Raw genomic sequence first — 26581 nt, forward strand, 5'->3', positions numbered from 1 at the left:
CCATGGCAGGCTTCTTGCTAACTGTTCTTATAGCTTAAATTAATCCATATCTATAAATCTATACCTTGCCACGTGGCTGGTGGCTTACCGGCGTCTTCACATGCTGCTGGTCATGGCGGCAGCTGGCAGTGTCTCCCTGCCTCAGCCTTCCGCTTCCCAGAATTCTCCTCTCTCCTTGTCCCACCTACTTCCTGCCTGGCCACTGGCCAATCAGTGTTTTATTTATTGACCAATCAGAGCAATTTGACATACAGACCATCCCACAGCACATCACTTTTCCTTTTACTTTCCTCCCACTAGCTCATCCTAGGTCCCCTCCCTCCTACCCCTCCATGGCCCCCACTCTCCAGTTAATAGACTCTTTTTCTTTGGTTGTTAGTGTTACATATATATAGTTACATATATTCATATAACAATACATGCATGTATATATGATAATATACACACATATATATGCAAAAATACACAAATACAACCTGTAAGTCCACTTTTGCTGTTTGTATATGGTTTCAGGGCTGACCACTCTGCATTGGACAACCAATAAAGGGGTTCAGCCCTGGGGGAGGCTAATTCTCCTTCTCTCAGTAGTTACCTGTAGTTCTTTGTCTATGGGTGGGACCCTAAAATTTTCCTCTTCCACATTAGCATATCCATTAATGTTGCCATTGTTCTAGTCTTGTGTGTGCAGCCATTTCTAGGAGAGACCGTTTCACAGCAGGCGACAGGCTCTGGAATTCTGGCTTTCATGATCTTTCTGCACCTTCTTCTTCAATATTCCCTGAGCCGTAGATATAGAATCCCAATGTAGATGTATCCATTGGGTCTGGACTTCCCATAATTTCTTGATCTCTCTTGTGTGTCTAGTGTATTTTACTGTGATGGTCTCCATTTGAAGTAAGGAGAGGCTTCTTTGATGTGGGGAGGTAGCTATACTTATCTGTCTGTATAAGGATAAGATTTAGACTGTAGTAAGGAGTTAGGCTGGTCTAGCAAAATGGCAGTAGTAGACTCTTTTCTAAGGCCTGTGGCCTCACTAGCCCTGAGAAGCTGGCTAGGTTTCCAGTACCAGACATGATTCCCCTCCTGTTGAATGGGCCTTAAGTCCAATTAGACAGCTGTTGGTTATCATCACCATGTGAGCGCCACTTATTGCACCTTTATGTATACATATCCTGAAATGCTGGTCATTGTCCTGGTTCATAGGCATTGCAACTGGGTAGGATTGTTTAATTGCTTCCCTCCTTTGGCAGCTTACATTGTATTTTCTGGTACCATAGATACTAGACCACAGGAAGGAGGCTTTCAGGTTAGATCCAGCTCAAATAATTCCTAGTCCTGAGTCCTAACTGTGTAGTGCCTTCAACAATAGGGGCCCATCCCCAATCCCTGAGAATCAACCAAGGGCTACATCTGTAATCTATATTGTTTTAGGAATCACCTAACTGACCATTTGGAAGGAGGTTTCTCGTGCCTGGTATGCGGGTTTGGGGAGTCTATGGTTCTTGTGCGGAGCATTATCAGACCAGGTGGCTTAACTTCCTTCAAGATTATCACTCTTGCTGGGCAGTGGTGGCACAGGCCTTTAATCCCAGCACTTGGGAGGCAGAGGCAGGTGGATCTCTGAGTTCCAGACAGCCAGGGCAACACAGAGAAACCCTGTCTCAAAAACAAACAGACATATGGATCTCTTTTCTTGGTTGTCCTCCTAGGTGGTGCTGTTCCCAGCAAAGTTGGCCTCTTCACATTGAAGAAAGCAGGTCCTCTGTCAATCTGTCTCCCTGAACAATAACCCTCCCCTTAGTCCCCCACCCTCAGCTCTCTACTTGAGGTTGCTTATTAGATTTTATTAATGGAAAACAAACTTCTATTTCTTTAAGCCCCTGAGATTTGTGAGTTTATCACAACTTCCAATAACTTAACTGATACACCTAACTCTGCCCTTTTAACTAGGATTATTGGTATATCTCATTCTACCATTGAAGGTAGAATGAGGTGAGATTTCCTCCTAGAGATCATATAAAAACCCAAATTCATATGTCCTAAGGAAACTGTAGGAGTGTGGTGATATTTTATTTGTGCTGAAACGTGATATTTACTTGTATGTTAATAAGTAAAGTTTGCCTGGAGATCAGAGGTCATAGCCAGCCATAAACAGCATTCAGGCGGTGGTAGCACACGTCCTTCATCTGATCACATGGCAGGCAGAGTCTCTGTGTGTTCAAGGACACAGCCAAGCGTGGTGACACACGCCTTTAATCCCAGTGTCAACTATAGAGACCTGGAGGTCTGTATAGACAGGCAGTGATGAGGAAGTGATGTGTCTGGGCTTAGAGCCAATGAGAAGGCAGAACAGGAAGGCAATAAAGGTGCAGGTTAGACAGGAAGAGGCTCTCTTGGGAAGCTACAGTGATGTGGTGAGCTAAGGTTAGTTGGAGGCTATTGCTCTGATCTCTATGACTTGCACCCCTCCCTGTATTTGGCTCTGTGTTTCTTATTTAATAAGGCTGTTTAGAAATTTGTCTACATAGGATTCTGTTATGACCTTTACTGAGATATCCAATATCTGAACTTGAGCTCTTTGAGTACAGGAAGATTCAGCAGAGTCAACTACTCCTTTTGTATCAAGCCAGGTCACAGTGTGAGCATAAGGTTAAGAATTCTAGGCTCTGGACATTTGGGGGCCAAATCTTAACCTCTGAGTTTAGCAAAGTCCTTAAGCCTTGTGTTTCAGTTTCCTTTTCTGTAAAGCCATTAGCGCCACGGACCAGCATTGTCTGCTAGAAACCTTTTTGTGAAGATGAAGTGTTCTATATTTGTTGTCTGCTCAATGCTGTGGCCACCAGCCACATATGACTGCCAAGCACTTCAATCTTGACTAGGGCACTGAAGTATTTATTGTATTTAACTAGTTTAAATTGCTTTTAGGAAAAAATACAAGAGTATTTTGTATACTACAGACAGAACAGAGGACATGGCCACAACAGAAGAACTACCTGCCTAATTAATTTAAATTTTAACATGAAACTAGTGGCTGCCATATTGAACAGCACAACTATAGACTATAGAATATAATTGTTATAGAAGTTGTGTGTTTCAAACTACATAAGCTGGGTTAAATCACATACAACAACTAAGTTAGCATCTCTCTCTGTCTCTGTCTCTGTCTCTCTCTCTCACACACACACACACACACACACACACACACACACACACACACACACACCTTTCCCCTTCCCCAAGGAATTTGCTACAGGGGTATGACTGAATCAAACTGTGAGAGCTGATTGCAACTTCATGAAACTGCTTTCCTCCAGAGCAGGCACTGGAACTTAACATTAATAGGGCAGGCAATTAGGAAAGGAGAACAAGAAGAACTGGAAGCCACAGGGTATGAATTGTAGCCCATGGGAACCGAATGAACTTCATGTTAGTTTGTGTTGCCTTTTACCTAGGTAATGTGGATGTTCCACGGAAATGTGACCGCTCATCACAAAACTAAACATGCATCTGGCTGAGGCACTGCATATCTGAAGGATCCATGGAAAAGGCCTCATTGTAGACCTCATAGCTCCCTTATAGTAATCATATGAGGCTGATGATAATTGTAAGCGTGCCTGAGCTACAGGATGGCTGATGCCTCATGTCTGCTCAGTTCTGGAAGATAAAGGACTAAGAGGGTGGGCTAGTTGTGTGTGAAGCTGGAGGAAGAGCAGGAGTTGGGCCCTACAGAATCAATAACACATTTCACCTTCTTCCTATCATGGTGAAAGCCTACCTAGAATGTCTGTTTTCTCCTCAGGAAGTCCCATCAGCTAAGAGCTAAAGTTTTCTTTGGTGATGTCATTGTTAATCTTCTAATAAATATGTTATGTAAGAGTACTTATTGAGCAGTATGATGTGAGACAGTCACAGATCAAGTAAACAAGCTTTGGATGTGCCAAATTTGAAATGCCCTTATTAATCTTTTTGCTTGTATAGTAAAATCTGAAAAGGTGGTCTCTGGAAGAGTGTTTGTTGTTCCAGGTCCTGAAAAGTCAATAGAACATCAAAAATATTGTTTTGTTTAGGGTTCCCATATAATAGTGCCTAGGCGTGGTGGCTTATTTTTGATCATCTCCCTATGGAATAGTAATCCAATCTGGAGGAGTTTCAGTTGAATAAAAAGTATTCCTGCAAGGGGGCCTAGCTTTATCTTTTATAGAGTCACTTCTGGAAGAAAAAGTCTTGTTCCCATCCAGTTTAAGGGATGGTGTGTTGGAAGACTCATTGGCGTTGCCACGACTTTAAGACAGCCATCTCACATTAGAAAACTTAATGTCTACCCCAACAGCAGAGAGGAACATGAACATTTCAGCAGCACTCAGATATGGCCTTCCATGACTTGGGTGCAGGTAGTTTATTTGGAAAGTAATGTCAGGGATCAGAGAGAGGACATTAAGCAAAGAGGAAGAGTCAATTGTGGGTATGTTGTTGAAGTTATCACTCTAGGCAATGGGGGTTCATAAGTGTGGACTTTTAACATTGTTTCTGGTATAAATTTGGATGAACAATTCAACACACATCTGCAAGATCCATCACATGATCTCTCTGCTGTGATTGTCAGACATAGCTACTATTCCACACATCACATTCTGAATAATAGTCATCCAAGAAGTATTCTCAAGTCTTTATGGACTCTGCCTAGATCACTTTGCCTCATTCTGAGGTCCATTGTCCATCCTTCCCTTCTGATACTTTGCAATACAGAGAATAACCCCTTATCAACTGGCTTCCAGCTAGGTTTAGCCATTACATGGTAATGAAAAAGTAACTAGAGTGCAAGAGGAAAAGAACAAGTGTGTGTGTGTGTGTGTGTGTGTGTGTGTGTGTGTGTGTGTGTGTGTGTGTGTGTTTCTTCTCTGATTGACTTACCCATATCTCTGATAGTAGATTTGCCTCCTCCATGATTCCCTGCTCATTGGGCACCACCCCCTCATCCCTCCATGGTCTCAGCTTCTGCTTCATGTCTCTTCCTCCAGTCCTAGAAGATTGTTCCAGCCCTCTACCTTTGCACTGTTTCTGAGTTAATTTTCTTTTTATCTACCTGTGATAAGTTCATAACTTGATTCCTGGCTGATAGAAAGTTCTTTTTCAGTTATGTGTGTATACATGTTAAATATTTTGGTGCTAAGAATCAAACCCGGGACCTTGCACATGGTAGGCAAGAGCTGTACTGTGATAGAGATTTCTTAATAATTATATCAGTCAAAATAAAGATATTTTTGAATAGTTACAAGATCCGTGACACTGGCCTGGACTTCTGGAGGAAAATCGATAAAGCATCAAGCTGCTTAGCATCTAATTGAGAAAACAAGACATACAGTATGCTATGATTAAAATGACACTCCCCAGAACTCATATTGACATTTGCTTGCCTTTGTGATGTTATTGAGAGGTGGGGTATTTGAAAGGTGTTTAAGTCGTGAGGGCCCCACCCTCTTGAATGTATCATTGTCATTCACACAGCAGTTATCACTCTTTTTCTCTTGTGAGACCACTTGCCTTTTTTCCATTGTGTGATGCAGCAGGAGGACCGCCACTAGATGTAGCCTCTCAAATTTTGTACTTCCCAGACCCCAGAAATATGAATCAAATAAACTTTTTAAAAAGATTTATCCATTTTATTTTATGTGTGAGTGTTTTGCTTGTGTGTATGTATGTGCATCATGTATTTGCTGCCCATAGATGATAAGAGTTTGTGAACCATAATATGGGTGTTAGAAATAGAACCCAGGTCTTCTGCAAGAGCAACAAATGCTCTGAATCCCTGAGCTATCTTTTCAGCTCCTGAATCAAATAAACTTCCATTGTTTATAACTTATCCAGCCTAAGACACAGTAGAAATGTTCAAGAACATGTCCAAATGCCAAGTACATGATGTAGCCAATAAATATTTTAAGATATAAAGAGGAGCCAGCCATCTCCATCAGCTTCTGTAGCCAAAGAATACTTTAGAGAGCCAGAGAATCGCCATAAAGGTGTCATCATCTAAAACTTCCAGTTTTAAAAGACAAGGCTAGGCCGGGCAGTGGTGGCGCACGCCTTTAATCCCAGCACTTGGGAGGCAGAGCCAGGCGGATCTCTGTGAGTTCGAGGCCAGCCTGGGCTACCAAGTGAGTCCCAGGAAAGGCGCAAAGCTACACAGAGAAACCCTGTCTCGAAAAACAAAAACAAAAACAAACAAAAAAAAAAGACAAGGCTAAAATTTACATTGTGGAAAGGGCATCACAGATGTAATTAGCATTAAGGACCATGAGATGCAGAGATTATCATAGATTGCCTGGATAAACCCAGTGAAATGATGTGAGTTAAAGTGACAGGATGACAGCATATGAGAACTTCCCTACTCTATCCTGTCATTGCTGGTTTTAAAGACAGACAGATGAGCCAAGAGCCAAGAAACATGACTCAGACTTAGGATGGCCCTCAGTCTATAGCCAGTAAGGAAATGAGGACCTCAGTCCTATAACTACAAAAAACCAGTTTGCCAATAACCCAAATAAGCAGGAAGTGGATTCACCTCCAGAGCTTCCAGATAGGACTGCAGTTTGTCATCCACTTGATTTGCATCTGGTGAGTTCTGATAACAAATTTGTAATGTAAGCCACCAACTTCATGGTAATTTGTTAGAGCAGTAATGCGAGAAGAAACCAATACACTTACATTTTCAACATGAATGACTTAGCCATTGTTAGCAGCAATACTGAGTTCAAGAATAGATACAATATTAAAATTCTGTGGGGTGATGAAGGCTGAGTTCTTGGATACATTGAGTTTGAGAGGCAATGACAATGGGACATTCATATGGCAGTACTGACACCACGCTAGAACATGTGACACTAAACTTTGGGCAGTGGTGACAATAATATTGAAAACAAGTAAGTGCTAAGGAGGTGATACAGAGAAGGAGTCTCCATCCATAGATCTATTTTCTTGAGTTTTCTATTTTTCAGGCTCTGTTTGGCTTCCATTATAAATTTATTCTCACCATAATTTGTGAATATATGGACTTTATTTTTAGAAACTCATCAGAAAAAAATTCATCAGAGATTCATATTAAGTAAATTTTATACACAGATTCCAATAATTTTGTTTATGGGTTTAAATCAAGACTTCAATAAATTAGTAATAGTTTAAAACTTGCTTTATAGGTTTCCAAAGAAAAATCTGAAAAAAAAAACCTTAATTTTTTTCTTTCTTTGTTTATGAATCTTTTTAACAATGGAAATATTTTGTCTCCTAAGAGTGGCATGGAGTTCAAATATGACTCATTGGAAGTGACAACCCCATCTTTATTGTCAGTGAGAAGTGAATGGGGGCAAACCCTCAGAGAAACCCAGGCTAGTACCCAGAAAAACATAAGGCATGTAAGATGTGGGGAGATGGCTATATTGGACCATGAAGGATGATGTGGAACCTCATACTGAGAGTTCTGAGACATAGAAAAAGTAAACCAATGTCCTAAGGGAAAACTATGCCAAAATAAAAAGGAAAGGATAACAAATTTATATGTCTAGCTTTAGGTCTAGATAAATGGCTCAGCAGTTATAAGCACTGGCTGCTCTTCCGGAGGACCTGGGTTTGATTCCTAGAACTCACATGCTTGCTCATAATCAATCTGCAACTCTAGTTTCAGGGTACCTGACTCCCTTTTCTTGCCTCCATAGGTTCACTGTCTGGGCTAGGCTGAAGCTCACTGTTTGGGCTAGGCTGGTTGGCCAGTGAGCTTCTAGGATCTATCTGTCTATGCCCCTCCAACACTGGGGTTACAGGTACATATTATGGGAGCCCATCTGGACGACTGGCTCTCAGATTTTATGACAGGGTACTCTTGAGGAGAGAGGGATAAGAGATATTAGATAGAAAGATAGAGAGGAGAGAAACAGAAACACGGGATAGCCTCGGGAGGGCCTGGTTTCTTATCCACCGGCCCCTCCTGTCTCTTCTAAAGGGCTATTTATAGGAATGACAAGGCGTGGAGCAAAAGACCTCCCCTTAGCACAGCCAAGTGCAAACCCCTTCCAATCACCTGGTAACCACACACATGGTCAAACAATCCTCTAATGCAGACCTGCAGGGTAAAGCAAGCTCAGATCTCACTAGGAAACCTTTGTGAGCCTCCACAACATATGACCATGCTGGATTTTTATGTGGGTGCTGAGAATTGAATTTAGGTCCCGTAGAATAGCAAGTGCTATTAACCACCGAGCCATTTCACCAGCCCCAAGCATGTATTATTTTCCTGCACAGAAAAAAATAGAACTGTTTTCTTTTAAGGGATCTGAGCATTTCCCCAAAACAAATAACTCAGCAGTTCTTGTAGTTTATTCACCCAAAGGTGGCTGATTTAGTCCAACTCAGAAGAAAGAGATGGTATAATAGACTAAAAAGAGACCTCCTTCCTGTATACTCACATTTATATGCCTTTTCTGTTTTGTTCTCTCATTGTCTCTCTTAGCCCAGCTATATCACTTCCTCTTCTTGCCCAGCTCTGTCACTTCTTGTCTGTCTGTACAGACCTCTGGATCTTTATGGTTAACTAGTTTTAGAATTTAAGGTGTGTGCCACCACACCTGACTCTGTTTCCAGTGTGGCCTTGAACACACACAGATCCTGCCTGCCAAGTGACTGGATTAAGGGCCTGTGCTACTGCTGCCTGACTTCTTTGTTTACTTAAAATGGCTTGCTATTTCCTCTGATCTCCAGGCAAACTTTATTTATTAAAGCACAAATAAAATGTCACCATAGGATACGGTTACTTTTCTGAATATTTATCAGCTCTAGGAGGTGTGTGTGTGTGTGTGTGTGTGTGTGTGTGTGTGTGTGTGTGTATGTGTGTACTCTAGGTTCTTCTGTATAGAACTGTATCATCTGGAAATAAATATACATTGACTTCAAAAATAAAAGTTTGTGTTAAAAAATAAGCATAGTTAATAAAATTTAATTTATGCAGATGTACACTTTTTCTATATATTCAATGAACATTGAACAACAGCTTAAAGTCTTAGCCATCTCCTTAGTTTGAAGTGTACATTATACATTTATATATTATACAGCACCAAATATAGAGCGCTATAAATAGTTTAAAAATTGAAGACATGGGGAGATGGCTTAGTGTTCAAGAGTGCTTGCTGTGAAAACAAAAGAACCTGAGTTCAAGTCCTCAGAACCCACATAAAAATCCAGCATGGTTGCATGTGCCTGTATGTCCAGTGTTGGGGAGTGGAGATAAGCAGATGCCAGGAGCTTACTGGCTAATCAGCCTAGCCCAAACAATGAGCTTCAGACTCAGTGAAGGACCCTGTCGATAGATAGATAGATAGATAGATAGATAGATAGATAGATAGATAGATAGATAGATAGATAAATGGTAAAGTGGAGTGAGATAGAAGAGGACACCCAATATTCTCTTCTGGCTTCTGCATAAACATGCATGGGCACCTACATGCACATGTGTGCATCTAACACACACACACACACACACACACACACACACACGTAAACAAGAGTTAAAAACTGGGAGGAGTACTTCACTAAAAAGCTATCTTTGTAGAGAACTGAAACACTGAAACAGGGTGTGGCAAACAATAGTAAAATAACATGCTGCCCTCTTTTGGTAGTCATTTGCAGCTCAATTTACATTCATTGCCATTAAAAATGTTAGTCGCCTACAAATATGTGAACAAACCAAACTAATACTAAATCACTTTTTTCTTTGACAGAAGACGCTGGTAATTCCAGTTTGCTATCACCATCTGGTAAGAGTTATTTTATGACTTTGGGGCATCTCAGGAAAGCATTACTCTGAAAGTCCTCCGTGCAGTATGACATATGGTCAGATACAGCGAAACTGTTTTCCTTTAAGAAGCTTGGTTCAATTAATTGTCATTAAACATACACCAACAAGACCAAGAGCAGACAGGCATATTGATCCTTCCATATTGCCTAGCAAAGCTGGGGAATAACTCTCTAGGGACTATGGACTTCATCGGGTAGCTGCTTAACTGCTTCAGCTATGTTCAGTATTCTGGCTCACAAATCTGAACAGCATCAAGAACTTGAACATGCCAAGTTTTGTTGCAATTGCAGGGTGAGCTGTTCTTTTAAATACACTCCTTCAGTACCTTCACTTAAAGAATCTCTTTCCAGAGGCTTCTAAGAACTTAGCACATATGACAATGGGAAGGCAAATAAAGAGAAATATATAACTAGAACCTACAGGAACCGAGAACAGTACTCTACTGGGAGACTGACAGCTGGAACTAGCATCCTAGTATCTTATGGTGAGAGAACAGAGCCTAGGGCTGCTGGATAACTTGTCTAAGATCTCACAGCTTCTTGCCCTACATCACACAGGTAGCGCATGGCTTCTTTGTGCCCTACCTGTTTTCTTTCTGATATACCAAGTGTTCAGAAGGGTTGTCAGTCAGCTGATAGTCCATCCTTAGGACTGTGAAAATGAATTTCTGTTGTTATTCTTTCAATCATCTAAATCAATTAATAATTGCAGCCATCTCTTATACATGTACTATTGTACCTGGAAGTCTTCAGACAGCTCATTCCTCTCAGGCTTGCAGCATAGGAATCATTATGTTCATGCTATAGATGTGGAAACAGGCTCAGCAGGAGAAACTTGGTCATATTAACACATTCTCTGGAGCCAACCTGTCTCTTGGGTTTGAATTAAGTAAGCTACCACCCTTCCACCTCCATCACTAGCTCAGATTTGAGGCAGGTTCCTTAACCTTTCTGTGCCTCAGTTACTTCCTGTGTAAATTGAGGAGAACAGTAGTATCTGCTTCATGAGATAGTTAAAGATGAAATAAGAGACTACGTGTACCTGCTATACGATAAATAAACGACTGTCGTTAGCATGAGTTATTACGTTATGGATAAAGATTCAAACCCTGAACTGTAAGCCACCAAAGCCCAAGCTCTTGTCCTTGTCAGCTTGGCCCCTAGTTGTTGAGTTTCTAGGTTCATCATGCTAGTGTATTTTCCTTCTAGTACTCAGTTCTCAACATATGGGTCAAGAGTCTTTAGGAGGCTGAATGATTCTTTCACAGGGGTCACCTAAGACCACTGGAAAACACAGATATTTACATTACAATTCATAACAGTAGCAAAATTACAGTTATGGAGTAGCAATGAAAATAATTTTATGGCTGGGGTGGGGGTCAGCACAACATGAGGAACTGTATTAAAGAGTCACAGCATTAGGAAGGTTGGGAACCACTGCTCTAGTAGAATAGCTCTTGGCAAATGCAATCATAGCAAAGTCTGCAAAACCCTGTTTGTATAAAATGGAGAGTAGTGTTTTGTGAGTTCTAGTCATAACTTGGGCTCTGGGTGCCCTGGGGGTAGGGATGCACAAACCAGATGGCAAGACCCAGTGTAGTGTCAACGGAGGAAGACAACTATGCCCACAGGCCTCTTCTTTGAATTGTGTCACCATTTGTCAACATCCAAAAGAATTAATAGTCATTCATTAAAAACTGGCTCTGGCCAATTATTTTGTTCTGCCTCCTAAGCACCCTTTGACTAGGATTGCCTCGAACCAGTCTTATTCCTCAAGAAAGATCTTGGCAATTGTTTAAAAGAATAAATATAGTAAATGACAAAATATGAAAGCAAGAATATGGGACAGACAGGGTGTGTGTGTGTGTGTGTTTAGCCAACCCACGAGCAGTCTGAAAAAGGCCAGCCAAGTGCTTCAACACACCCAGATTTTGTCCATACCAGCTGAAAATCAAGTTCTCTACTGTAAGCTTTATTTCAGTTGTAAAGTGTTTTGTGATTCTCTGCATGTTTAGGTAGAGAGCAAACCACTGAATCTCTTAAATATTTAAACATTTGAAATGTGTGTAATAGTTTGACTTCCTAGCATGAGTGGAGTCATTCCACAAGAAATTCATAACTTGATTTATTGCCTTAATAGCAGCCATATTTTTAAATGGCTTGCCAAGAAATAGGCTAGGTACTCTAGTATTGAATGATATTTTACACACACACACACACACACACACACACACACACACACACACACACATTCTAAATGTACCATGGGAAGGAAGACCTGGCAGTTGGCAGGCATCATTATAATAGTGTGGAGTCAACATGACAATATAACCATGACAGTTATTTTAAATGTTTTCTAGAACTCTCTTGGCTGGAGAATAATGAAACTATCATTTATTTTATTCCGATTTTGTTCCTAATTTATTGCTGTGATAGTCTAAAGGTTCAGCAGACTGATTTGAGTCTCATAGCACTTTTTCTACTTTTTATAATTGTATCTCAAGAGTTATGGCTTCTTAAAATTTCATAAATAATTGTTTCAAGCCAAGGCTATACATTGAGACCTTGGCTCAAAAGAAATATAATTGTTTCAAAATATTCACTTACTTTTTTCTCTCTGCAGCTGAATCATCTCTTGTCAGTCTTGTCCCCTACTCCAATGGTACACCAGGCAAGATTTTGAAAATCTTTAAGCCTAGATGTAGTCCAATTTGTTATGTTTTTGTTTTAATTATACCTTTGTCTTCTTCTCCTTGGGAAAAATAAAGAGGTAGAAACTACAAGCCTCAATGGTAAGAATGTTTCTGAAGCAAGTGAAAATTGATAACCCTTCATACGAATAGCAGTATAATAAATAAGTGGTGATGAAGACTTCTATCTCTAAATTATATCTGGATACACTAAGTAATCCCATATAATCCAACACTCCAAAACTTAAAACCTGCCAACATGTAAGAGTAACTATTCTGGGTAATTGATAAAATGTCTGTGATCATGGAAGAAAAAAAAACAATCCCTCTACCTCTGTAACTATTCTAGAAAATACTAGAAACGTTTACACTCTTTAAGTACTCCATTCCATTTGCTCTCTAACACAATGCCAACAAATTTGACATGACAGATTATTTAACTGTGGGAAGTACATCCAGTGACTTCAATATGATTCAGCATGAATTTGGAGGACACAGTGTTCAAAGACAGTCCCTTGATGGGTGATTTTTAAATAGCATGAAATGGGCAACAACAACAAAACAAAACAAAAAACAAAACACTGGCTCCTCATCATGTTAGAGAAGAGAACAAAGAACCTCACTATATCCCAGGGAAGTAGGTGAACAGGACATTCTGTTCTCTGCCCTCTGAAGGGAAGCAAACCCCAACACTTCTCAGAATCTCTTGGTTAAAATAAAATTCTACCCTGTGGTTGGTGATTACGGAGCTAAATAATCATAAATGTATCTTTTACTGATTGAAGCTGATTAAATTCATAATTCGCCCCATTCGAAGAACCGACTGTTGTCAGATTTGGGTGTGATTACTTTGCTCAGTGGAAGGATTATCTTCAGTCCAGCTTTGGCTGCAGTGCTTCTTATTGTGTGGGGTATAGATGGATGCATTTAAGCATGACAGTGCATTGTGTTTGCCTAGTTATTTGCTTGTTTGTTTTTTGAGATGAGGTCTCACTATGTCGCCCAGGCTGGACTCAAACTCACAATTCTTTGGCCTTGGCCTCTCAGTTGTTAAGATTGCAGGCATGTGCGTATACCATTTTTTTCCCTAAACTTTCATCTCTAATAATAAATTCTAGAATTCTTTTCACTTAAAGAAATACCTGTAGAATCCATTTTAATTGGATTTTTTTTATCAAATAGGATCAAAATGAAATTTTCCTAAAAGTTGATAATGCTTAAGAACTCCAAACTTAAACTAGCATTATATTTAACTTCCTTTGTAAGAATGTGCCACTGGTGAAAGCTACTAAGCATCCCCAGGGCTATTAAAGTTGTTATTCATGTTATAAAAATTCATATCCAAGAGGGATTTCTCATTAACATGGAGAAAAAAGGACAATTTTTTTCTTTTTTTTAAACATTTTTATTAATTTTGGGGTAATCCCACACAATGTATTTTGATCACAAACGCCCTCCACTCTCCTCACTAACTCCTTCCAGGTCCACCCTCATCTCCCTATCCAACCCCAAGTTCGTGTCCTCTTTTTTAAAAAATTAACACATCAACTCCACTTTGTGCTGCCCGTATATAGTCTTGAACATGGAGCCATCCGCTGAAGGGTGGTCAAACCTTAAAGAAAGTTGACTCTCTCTCCCCCAAAAGCATCAGCTGTCCATAGCTCCTCAATTAGGGGTAGGGGGATCTCATGAAGCCCTTCTCATTCCATGCTAGAATGTTAACTGGGCTGATCCTGTCCAGGTAACCACAGCTGTGTGAGTTCATGAGTGCAGGAGTCCTGTCATGTCCAGAAGATTCTGTTTCACTCTTGTCCTCCTTGTCCTCTGTCTCTTCCAATCTTTCCATCCCCTTTTCTGCCATGGGACAAAAATATTAAATAGCATAAATGGGTAAAGTTAAGTCTAATGAATATTGGAGTGTTGCTATGTGTTACACACACACAGCAGACATTCAGAAAATACATTCTCAAAGAATAAATGTGTACTCAACTTCATCTTGGGGCTGAAGAGCAGAGAATGGGTGTGGGGACAGTGCATTGGCTAGTACCAGTTAGATTTTGCAAAACTCTACTGTCTAGATTTCAGGGAAATTGAAGTGTTTAAGGAATCTGGAAAGAGTCACACTTGTTAGCCATGCCAGTAATTATGCCGTTTGTTATTATTTTATTTTAGATGCTGCTTCAGAAGTGTTGTCGACTTTAAACAAAACAGGTAATTTCACATTTCCTAGTACCATAGATTGTCTTCTGTGGCTTCTTGAGTTCTTCGTACCTGGGGGTCTGATGGATTAGTAAAGGAACAAGTTTCTATTGTTCCTTTGCTCATCTCCCTAGGTGGTCAACCTTTGAATGAGTGCTCTTTGACTCTGTCATTGAGCTATCCTTCTGTTGTCACCATACTCCTAAGCTTCCTGTTATGGCCATATCACTCTTCTTAAAATAACATTTGTTCTCTTTTGTATATCATAGCCATGCATATTAGCTCATAAAATCCAGAATATGGGGAAATCTTTAGTGTTACTTTACTAAGACTATTATTGTTAGTAATTTAGTACATTTTCAGTTTTGCTTATATATATATATATACATACATATATATATACACATTTCACTTGCAATTATATATATAATTACCCTTTTGCAGAATAATCATAATTTACACAGATTTTATATTTCTCTTTTAACTTAATATTAAATTGTTAGTATTTTCCATGGTCTCTTGCTATTAATGACTTGATGATATTCCATTGTGTGCCATATGTTAAACATTAAAGTTGTTTGTATTTTTTTACTAGAAGTTGTTGCAATGAACATCCTGATGCCAACATCTTTGCATTCATCCCTGATTTCTATAGGATACATTCCATGGATTGGACATAATGAGTCAGCAGTATGAATATTTTAAGGCCCCTGAGAACTACTGCCTAATTTCCTTTTAGAAAAATTGTACCCCACAACATTCTGCCAGCAGTGAATGAGAACTGCCATGTCACTGTACCTTTGCTGAGACTACATTATATATTATTACATTTTTTCTTGATTCTTTAGTATTCTTCATTCTTTATTATTAGTGAAGTTGAATATTTTTCTGCATTTAGCTACAAAAATACAATTATTTTCACAATTGTGCTTCACTTACTATGGAAAGAAAAACAGCAAAGCAAACAAAATAATGTACAAAGGATTATTAATGACAGTGCGAAGTGGTATCCACCTCTGTAAATCCCACCAACCATTGTCTATGATTCACACACTGAAGTAAACTCAATCAGTAACAAACATACCAAAGTTTATGAAACCGTCCCTATAATATCATTATTCTTCAGGATGTCTCCAAGCTCTGAACTTAGTCTTTCTTTCACAATTTGCCTATCTCCTCTAGGAGACAGAATTTCTTTGCCAATCTGTGCCCTGAATACAGCCTCTTATAGTTGGCAATCCTCCTTACACAAGTCTCTCTGAACCTGATTCTCCATCATCTAGGGGATGGACTGTGGACTTTGTCTCCAAACGCCTTTGGAAAGATATTCCTGAGGCTTGGCTCCTCAGAGCACTTTAATACTTGCCTGTGGGCCCCTAACTTGAGCAATCCTGGTTCTACTATGAGCTTGTTATGCAACACTTGTTGAATGGTCTTGACTTCTCTGAGAGCAGTTTTATCTGCCAGTACAGAGAGGATAGTATTGTATTGCCCCTAAAGAAGCAATCAAGATTCTTGATGGTAAACTAAACTAGCAATATTTTGGATTCAGTATAGACTGATTCACACTGACTTTCATTCTGAACTACCTGTTCTTACAACCTGTCATCCGAAGGCTGTTTCCAACTTACTTCTACCTACCTGCATTATAAATTCACATTGATTGCTCTAGTCGTAGTGCCTGGAAACTGAAGTAGAATTACACAAGCAGTGGGATGTGTAATGGGTATGATCTAACTGGGTAAACATGCAACTTCAACTCTCAGACCCACCCTAGGCCAGTGGTGCATGTTCTGTGAATGAGTGTCCCATTCATTCTGCTGCTGAGATGACTGAAGGGATCGTCAAAATGTCAACAGTGTGCTTTTCTTAGCACTTCACTAAAAAAAAAAAAAATGATACTCATGGCAAATTGTTTTTTTAAAACAGCAACAATTCTGCTCTAATATTTAAATTGCTTCTTTGCAGAAAAAACTAAAATCACTATAGTAAAAACCTCCAATGCATCAGGTATGACTTATTATCAATATCAAGACTTTCTTTTTATAACTAAAGTAAAACTAAAGAAATGGCTGGTATTTATGATTTCTTTGTCTTTTTTCATACTTTTTAAAAATAAAATCTGTTCTTAATGAATGGATGTGTATTCACTGGGTACCTAAAATTATACTAGATGTTTTGGTCTGTGTAATAGTGATCAGACACCAGTGCCTACCCTCAAGAATCTTTTCATCTAAGGGTAAGACAGGGTAACCAAACTGGCATGAACATGCATGCAGATACAGTCAAGGATTCTACCAGTATGATGTGTGTTTGTTTGTTTAGGTATTGAGGATTGAACATAGGCCCTCACATGCTAAGTGTGCACTCTACCCCCAAAGCTACACCCTAGACCCACAGATATTTCTAACATAATTAAGATACATAGGGAATAGAGGGGCTAGTGGTAATGAGATTATCCACAGAATGTAATCAACAAAAGAACTAAGGGACTGAACCTTTTTTTAAATGAAGAAGTGATGTACTCTTCAGTGTTCAGTGCAAGCCCAGGCACACAAGGAATGTCTAACAAAGGCTTTACGTTGATTTCAATATGAAAATCTGGCTTACTGCCTGTTTCTGTAAATAGAATTTTATTGGAACATTGCCCTGTCTATTTGTTTAAATTATTTTCTATGGCTGCTTTTCTGCTACACAGAACTGGGTAGTTACATCAGAAACCACCTAGCTCACAAAACCTAAAATATTTATTATCTGACCTTCTCAGATAAAGTTGTTCTCAGTCAGGATTTAAAGAATTATCTTTGGTCATGTACTGGGGGAGGGGTGGGAATTATAGACAACAGTTGTAGAAGTTGGGAAGAAAACTCTCATTGTGGAGAGCAGAAACGGAGATGCAGGTAAAATCTGGATCAGAATGACAAGCTTAGCAAGCAAGAGAACGTTGGTTTCAAGATTCCTGAAAGCATTACTACCTACCATCTATACATTTTATAATACTTTGCACAGGGTGAAATTCAAGTCTGTTCACAGAATCTGAATTTAACTGGAGCATGACACTCAAACACCAATAAATCATTCTGACAGAAACCATATCACAGGCACTAAGTAAAAATTACAATTTTCATTTGCATCCAAACTAATTTCTCGCAGGAACAAACTCATACTGCCCACTGGAAATAAGCTTGCATTTGGACATTGCATGTATAATTCTGACCAAAGAAGACATAACAAGGAGACAAAATATTGCTTAGCACAATAATCTTTTGAATTATCTTTGTTCCTTCACTGGTTTACTTAGTACCTCAACAGCATTTGCCTTCCCCACCCTCCCATTTTCTTATTTCTTATATGCCAACAGAAAGATACTATTATTGAATGGAACTTTGAGATCTTTTCAAATAAAACAAAAAGATGCCCTTCTTTCATAAAGGACAAAGTGTTTGTCAGGTTGACCTACATAAAGTTTTTTTTTTAACATGGCTCACTTAATCTCACTTAATTCATCTCTTCCTCCTTTGTGTGTTTGTGTGGCCTGATGTCCTGCCCATCACTCAACTTTTTTTATTTCCTGGCTAGTATCATCCACTAGATTGTAAAGTGCTATCACGTGACCCTTTTATTTCCTGACTGGTATCACCCACCAGAGTGTAAGCTTCTTGCGGGCAGGGTCTGTATGTGTGACCTCTCAAGACCCTATATTATTCAAGAAAATATAGAAAATACTCAGCAAATATGCTTTGAATTTTGTAACTTTTGTTCATGAAGTGAAATTGTAACATTACTATTATTTCTAGTGTGCATTTGTTGAGTACTCTATATGAGCTAAGATCAACATTAGAGTCTTCTAGGATTTTCCTACCTTGGAAGGGAAGGAAGGCCTATGATTCTAGACTAGCCCACATAAATTTTCTATACATGATTTGTTTCCATGGCTCTCTACTTATATTGAACAAGAGAAGGATTAATTAGAAAGGGGACAAAGAAATTTCAGAGAAGGACTGAAGGTCAGACAGTGGTGTGCCAAAGAGTAGTACAGTCACATCCCATAGCTGCATTCCATTATTCTTGTTGTAATTTTATCCAGCCAATTCTGTTTAGCTTTTTAATACTTTTGGTCTACATTTGATGGCTTCATTTGCAAATTTTCTTAACAGTGCAGTATATAGCACAGTTATTAGCATGCTTAACCAACTAGGTTTCTTTCTCTCTTTTTTTTCAGGAGTCAAATCCCAGAGAAATATCTGCAATTTGTCATCTATTTGCAATGACTCAGGTTAGTTCTAGTGAGCATCACACATAACCAAATAAGTCTGGTCCACAGAGAGAAATGGTTTATTTTTCTCCTGTTGTGTTTGCATGTGCCTTTCTGATTTGTCCTCTTTTTTGAAAAATACAACCAGGCTACTGGAAGTCCCTAATAAAAACAAAAGTAAACTTTAGACCTGGCTGAAATTATCTTTCCATTTTCTGGTCAGAGAAGATTGATAAACTTCCTTAATATGAAGCTTGGGACTCTGTGACTAACATTTTAACTTTAGCTCTAAATCCATACTAGTTCTAGTCATCTTAGATTTCATTCATGAATATACTTAATAATAAAATTATTATTGATTGTTGGAAGTCACTTTTATATGTAAATCTCTCAAGCTTTTTCATAGGACTGTAAGTATTATGCCTCAAAAACAGGGTATTGTCCTTTGCTAAAAGTAAAACAAACCAGACTTTTAGAATGTGGAGCCTTTGGATGTTTAATTAAATGCTGATTCCAGTAGTGTCTGTAATGTTTTGCCATCTCTAAGACTGTCCACTGTGTTTTTAAAGTTGAGGTGGAAATCTCTTGAGAACATGCTATTTTTGAAATAGGAATACTTTTTCCTTCTGCCATGGGCCAGAGGCATGAAACAACCTCTTTTCTCCCATTGATTTGGCTCTCTGGGCTTTCTTCCTTATTTAAACCAATGAAAGCAAATGTGAAAAACAGAAAAATATGCTGTGGCAGATCAGAACTGGATTGGAGATCATGGGTAGAGAGAAAAGGAAGACAATGGTGTATTTTATGATATAAAGTCTTGCTATCAATTTCAGTAAGAATCATTAGAGGAATTTTTACCTTTTCTGTTTTGTTCCTATTTATAGTGTTATATTTTGTCTGAAAAATACAGATAATGTTTCAAGTAAAAATATGATTGAATAGATTAGAAAACAAGATTTAAATTTAAATACTCCTATTTAAATACTTCATGGATGATGAGATGTATCAGAGGGTAGGTGAGCATATTGCTCTTGCAGAGGACTGAAGTTTGGTTCCTAGCACCTATGGGCAGCTCACAACCACTTGTACCTCCAGTTCCAGGAAAATCCTACACCCTCTTCTCATCTCTAAGGACACTACATTCATTTCACAAACTTACATACATAGATACATAATTAAATACAATCTAAAAAGTTAGTATTTTACAAATACTGCCTACTGTGTGTGTGAGAGATGTGCTCATGTGAGCTTTCTGTTCCAGGGACACTATAAGAGGAAACTGTTAGCTTGTCTAGATTTCTTAAAATGGACTAACAGTGTGGCTCAGTGGTAGAATATTTGCCTAATATGTACAAGGCTCTGGGTTAAATCCCTATCACCACAAACACACACAAATGTTGGATACATTTTATTCTTATGCATTTATAGAACTTTTTCTTCTTTTTTTTTCCCTGCTCCCCTTTCTTACCCTTCTCTTCACTATATCCCTGTAACATCATTATTTGGAGGAATCACCTATATTTTGGGCTGAGACTTATGCCTAGTTCCATTTTGTGTCTAAATCATATTTGATAACTAAAAATCGAACATAGTTATCCTGAATAACAGACGCCAGAAATCTGGTTGGAGTAATGTTTTCCCCAGTTAAGTGACTGAATTGACCATTTGTCGTAGTGACTGGTAAAAACAACCTCATCAAAGGACCAACTCTTCTGGCACCAGAAATCCCATGATATCCTGCCAAAAACTCGAAACCTCTGCTTCTTGCAGGTTTCCAGTCTAGGCCTATTAAAGACCTAGGAATAAGCGGGGAGCTATCTGGCCAGGAAGAATTAGGCTAGGGTCAAAAGGTGGTAGCTTTTTGGTTGTTCTGTGCAACCAGAACTACTAGGCTCACAGGACACTTACGCTGTGAACATATGCACCCAACAAGAATGGGGTTGACAAACTCACTCTCTCTCTCTCTCTCTCTCTCTCTCTCTCTCTCTCTCTCTCTCTCTTTCTCTCTCTCTCTCTCTCTCTCTCACACACACACACACACACACACACACACACACACACAGAGTCGAAACTCTAAACAAGGTTTCAAGAGCTTTATTTTTAAGTGCATAATTTTATATAGACTTGAAATATATTTGTTTTAATAATTATGGGCTATATTATTTGAAATTTGTGTATCAGTATAAAAATTCATTAAATTAACTCAGCAGATTATATTTCTAAATCAGTGTGTGTGTTGTGTGTGTAACAATAATAATTACGGAATAAGAGACCATGAATTTAAGACCAGGTAGAGATTGGGGGGAGTTGAAGGGAGGAGACGGAGGAGGGAAATGATGTAAAGGAAATACTAGTGTATGAAACTCTCAAAACACAAATTTAAAAACTGACAAAGAACCGACTTCCATAAGGCTGCTTAGCTGCTCAGGAACACATTTTCTCTCAGTCATCTATGTCACTGTAACTCCAGCTGTCAAAGATGTTCTTTGGAAGGTCACCTTGGAACCATAGTCCCCACTTATCCTAAAGTGAAAACGTTTCAGCAGTAGAAATGAAAACACCTTGGGCAAGCAGGTAACATTCTCTCTTACTGAATTCCTACATGAATTTTACAGCTCCTACCTTCTGAAAATTCTATTGACAAGCAATGAAGAGCATCGGTAGAGGAACAGGACTCAAAACAAAGATTACGATTAAACCATTTATGAAATATTTTAATGACCTTGTAATGTGTTGTATTAATTCTCAAACTGTAAGGACACGAATCTCAAATTTCTTTCTGAAAATTTGTTTTTAGTGTTTTTTAGAGGTGAGATAGTGTTTCAATATGATGACGACCACAATGTGACCCAGGTAGGCTTTCAAGATTTTCTTTAACTGCAATCTTTCAAAGTGCATTTCCATGTGTTTCAAGATTTTCCAAAGGTTCAGATTATTTGTGATACTTGATTTGTTTGAATTATGAACAAATTTAAGACAAATCTGTCTCCTTGGCTTTCTAGCTTTGTACTAAGGGCTTGAATTAATAATAATCATGTTATTTTTCTAATACTTATATTTTAGTTTTTACTAAAGGTTTGCTTGCTGAATAAGAATGGTAATATTACCAGTTAGAAGTATCAAATTACTTTAGAAATTCCCAACAACATATATATATATATATATATATATATATATATATATATATATATATAGAGAGAGAGAGAGAGAGAGAGAGAGAGAGAGTTAAGAATCTTCCAGATCTGGTTGTGCCCCCCACTTGGAAGAGCCAAATACAGTGATAGACACTTTCTGGCAACCTAAACTGAGCCAGAGAATCTAGGCCAAATGTGCTTATTCATTCATTGACTATTTTCTAACTGCTTACCCTATGCCAGGCCATGGGCTGGGTTCTAGAAATACAGCAATATCACTGTCAAATTTCCCTTTCTATACTGATGTACCTTGACTCCGAAACCTGTTGTGAGGAGAACTTGAATAGCACTGTTGTGGGGGAGCCCTTGGACAGAATAAAGACAGAACTTAACTGACTCTGACACTTTAAAAATAAATAAAGCCAAACCGGCTCAGCCAATACCGATGCACTCTTGGGTACTCCCCTTATCTATGTAACTTCGATTTGATCATCAGTAGTTTATGGAGTTAGCATTCACTCTCGGGTGGCTAAAAATGAAACTTCTTGTCAGAGAATGTGTTTCAATTTGGTGCTCGTTGTTTTCTTAATGAGTTCTCACCTCCAACAGAATCAAGATATAGCTAATGGCACCTTGCCTGGAGTCCGGTCTCTAAGTGAGCTGAAGTGAGTAATCTGATGTTTGCTTTAAAACTTCATATACACTGTGTGGAAAGATACAGTTGGGCTCCTTTTGCTTTTGGAGACCTAGAATAGGATACAGAGACCCAAAGTATACAGAGAAAATTGGTCCTTGCCTACTTTGCAAACTAACCACAGTTATCTGCCATCAACTAACAGTCTCCTGAGATTGTTCCCTCTGGTGCTCTGAAATTAAACAACAGCTTCATCTGAATTGGTATTTGAATTTTAATACAATTCATTATCCAGCATTATTGTTAGACAAGTTCAAGTCCAGACTTCATGCAAGGGTGTTCAGCCTAAGGTCAGCAAGCCACATGCAGCTGAGGAGAGATATAAAAACAGACCCAGCACAAAATTGTAAACATACTTAAAGCATTATTAGATATTTTTGGTAACTTGACTGCATGGTTTTAAAATATGAACTTTGTAGATAAAAACATTATGTCACAATATAAAAAGATGATGTATACCATTTGTTCATATTGTCATGAAACAGTGATTCACAAGTCAGAGGAGGAACACTGGGCATTATAGAAAGAAACGAAAATATTGCAGGAGCAGGAATGGAGACAAGGAGTGAGAGAAATTCCCACAGGGGAGTTGAAGGAGGGGGAGACAGGGCTGGAGTCAGAGAAGGCTGTGTCCATTGATGGCAGATGAGGTATTAATCAGAAGCCCAGGATGAATGACTTACCCTTCTCAGAAATCTTTGCCCCAGGCCAGCTCTTTCTTTGGCTGTCTGCCAGAAGAAGCTGCCTTGGGGTTTGCAGTAGCCTAATGAATAACACAATTGCTCAACCATAATTTATATCTTGCTCTTAGCTAGGACTGATCCATCTCCCATCTGGTTAGTTTTCCTTGTCTTATAAATAATTGATTTCCCCAACATAGCAATCTCTCATTATGCCCCATGTCTCTTCAGAGTGAATACTGTAAGCAGTACATGCCACACACTGGATCTAATTGCTTAAAAAGCTACCTTGTTTCAAATTTCACATCACTAATGGTCTCCTTCATGTCAGTTTCTCTCATTCTATTAACAGGCGATCAGAGCTCAACAAAACTCTACAGACCTTAAGTGAGGTAACTATAGTATACCCTATATCTTGCTTATCGTTATTACTATTCAAGGGAGTGCATGGAATTCTGTGTTCTTGGGTATACACATTCAGATTCTCCTAAACCTATCATGCCAAAAGAGTGAATGAATCTGTTGCATTGTTCCAAAACTCAGAACTAGGAGCTATGGGTGGGCACTGTAAGGAGGTAGGATTGCTGTTATGTAAGACTGAAAGTTTCTTCAAATAAAACCTCCAGGAGATTGAGCTACCTGTGTACAAGTGAGCTCTCTGACTCTGTGGCAGCCAGAGCTTGTATGGCCTGAAGAAGCTTTGTTGAGAATGCAAGAGGAATGTACAGTATCTCTAGGAGTTCTTGTGGTTTGGAAATTCTGTGGTTAGTCCTGGATTGTCTTTTCTGACATTTGTAACTGGTGGAGCACTGTATATATGTTTGTTTATTTATTTCAGACTTACTTTATCATGTGTGCTACAGCAGAGACCCAAAAGTAAGTCATTTTTAATTTTTTATATCTATCTTTTCTCTATTTATGGAAATAAAGCATCAAGGAAGCTTAAATTTTCAACTCGAAGACTTTCCTCTAACATAAATAAACATCAGTGATATTTTATATTCATATTTTTTATGAATACAAATCACTTTGTTAACATCTTTCTTCTCATTTCCTTGGGCCATCAGTGTCCTTAACTCTGAAGTGGCTCACATTAGGTCAGGCAAGGTAAATGCCAGGTAGAAAAGAAGTCCTACAATAAGGAGCTTGGGAAAGGAGATAAGGGAATAGGAACACAGTGAATGTGAAAGAAGAGATGGAAAAAAGGACATGCAGGAGTGAAGCAATTATTGGGGGCTGTTGAGGTAACTCTTTTAAGTTGGGTCCCTTGGTGGCCCTCGCTGCATAGTCAGTGGCTTGTAAAGTGGTAAACTCACTACAAGAACCCTGAGCATTTGAAGCCCTATAAATTGACAATTTTCACTCATCAACTATTCACTAATACAAATTATGGCAAATCTTTCATAAAATTATACTTCGGATCCCTTCATACTATGGGTATCTACTTCATTTCCTTTCTCTCTCTCCAATATTTTAAGCATTAATTTCTTTCCACCTACATCATTAGAAACAGGGTGAACAGCTTAAATGGCTAGTCATCTGATATCTAGATTGAATTTCAAGGAGATTTGGGGTTTAAGAGATCTTAACATTTAGCTTAGGCTGGTTTATAGAAAGGTTTCTATGCTGAAATTTGAAATGCCTAAGGATACCAGACAAATAGTCAAGTTTTTTTTTTTTTTGGATGGTAGCAAAAATTTAAAATGTCAAGGTGCTAGTCTTTGCTGCCAAATTGCATACCTGCAAAGCGAACCTGGAGCCAGGTATGGACTGAAGGCCTCTTGTCTGAAGCATCTGTGAATGTGAACCTGATGTTTCTTATAATAAAGTTTTGAGAGTGAAGTACAGAACATATGTATTAGTCAGGGTTCTCTAGAGAAACAGAACTTATAGAACACACACACACACACACACACACACACACACACACACACACACACACACACACACACACGACTAGCAGGCTGTGGTCCAGCTAGTCCAACAATGTCTACCAACAGAAGGTCCAAGCATCCAGTAGTTGCTCGGTCCTCAAGACTGGATGTCTCAGCTGGTCTTCAGTATACTCTGAAACCTCAAAGAAGCAGGCTCTGATGCCAGTGAAGGTATGGACTTGCTATTGAGAGTGAGAGCAAGCAGGCAAAGGGAGAGCCAGCTTCCTTCTCCCTTGTCCTTTATATAGGCTGCCAGCAGAAGTGGGGCCCAGATTAAAGGTAGATCTTCCCACCTTAAAGATCTAATTCAGAAAAGATCATTTACAGCCATTTGAATTTTAGTTAATTCTAGATGTAGTCAAGTTGACAACCAAGAATAATCATCACAACCTTGAAGATGGGTGTTTGTAAGGCTACTGGGGTAATATTGCAAAGTAAACACTGTAAGTGTCCCCTTTCTCACTCTTGAGTTTGGAAACTCAATTACAAAGTATAACCAGATTTCTAATATATGTACTAACTATCCATACATACTAACATGCTGGCTGCATGTATTTCTCTTTACAGCACGCTAAACTGTACATTCACAATAAAACTGAATGAGACAGCAAATGTGTGCACCATGATGGCTACTTTCGAAACTGTACAGATTTGGCCACTGGGTAAGATGTCTCTGTCTGTGACTGTGATCTTTTTCATATGAATTTTGATGTCTGAAAAGGTTCTTTTTTTTCCTGTTTTCTTATAAACTATCATGATACCATCTGAAAACATGATCTTAAAAACCTCTATTGAGATGGAGGGCTCTGGGTAGAGCATTCAGTGGATTGTTGCTAGGCGTTGGCTGACTCATTTATAATTGACAAGCAAGCTATGTGTATTTCTGTGTACACTGATGTTCTGGTGTACATTGTAGAATTTCTAAGGCAGGCTATTTAGCATATGCATAACCTCACATACTTAAGTTTTTCTTTGTGTGATGAGAACATTTAAAATGTACTCTTAGCATTTTTCATGTATACAATATAATAACTATTAGTCACCATGTCACATAGTATGTCTCATGACGTCTAACTGAATTTTGTGTCCTGTAATCAAGAATTCTCCAATTTTCTCATTTTAAATCGTCTGGTAACCCCCAATTTCATTCTGTGTTTC

General features: G+C 38.7%; 1 protein-coding gene across 18 annotated transcripts in view; it reads left to right on the plus strand.

Moving 5' to 3' along the window:
* The window catches only part of Adgrg2 (adhesion G protein-coupled receptor G2), a 119581-nt gene that overhangs the window by 64324 nt on the left and 28676 nt on the right, over positions 1-26581 (plus strand). For 5 of the 18 annotated variants that reach the window (XM_076562757.1, XM_076562763.1, XM_076562758.1 and 2 more), the window contains exons 4-12: positions 9762-9797; positions 12461-12508; positions 14700-14738; positions 18949-19002; positions 21779-21834; positions 22725-22780; positions 23842-23881; positions 24328-24365; positions 25991-26085. In XM_076562757.1, coding sequence (XP_076418872.1) covers positions 9762-9797; positions 12461-12508; positions 14700-14738; positions 18949-19002; positions 21779-21834; positions 22725-22780; positions 23842-23881; positions 24328-24365; positions 25991-26085 — 462 coding nt within the window. Of the gene's footprint in view, positions 1-9761; positions 9798-12460; positions 12509-12605; positions 12630-14699; positions 14739-16694; positions 16737-18948; positions 19003-21778; positions 21835-22724; positions 22781-23841; positions 23882-24327; positions 24366-25990; positions 26086-26581 lie in introns of all 18 variants that reach the window. The other 13 variants (XM_076562752.1, XM_076562764.1, XM_076562759.1 and 10 more) reach the window with 7 other exon arrangements.

The sequence above is a fragment of the Peromyscus maniculatus genome, chromosome X (genome assembly GCF_049852395.1).
Source record: "Peromyscus maniculatus bairdii isolate BWxNUB_F1_BW_parent chromosome X, HU_Pman_BW_mat_3.1, whole genome shotgun sequence".
In the NCBI taxonomy this organism is placed as follows: domain Eukaryota; kingdom Metazoa; phylum Chordata; class Mammalia; order Rodentia; family Cricetidae; genus Peromyscus; species Peromyscus maniculatus.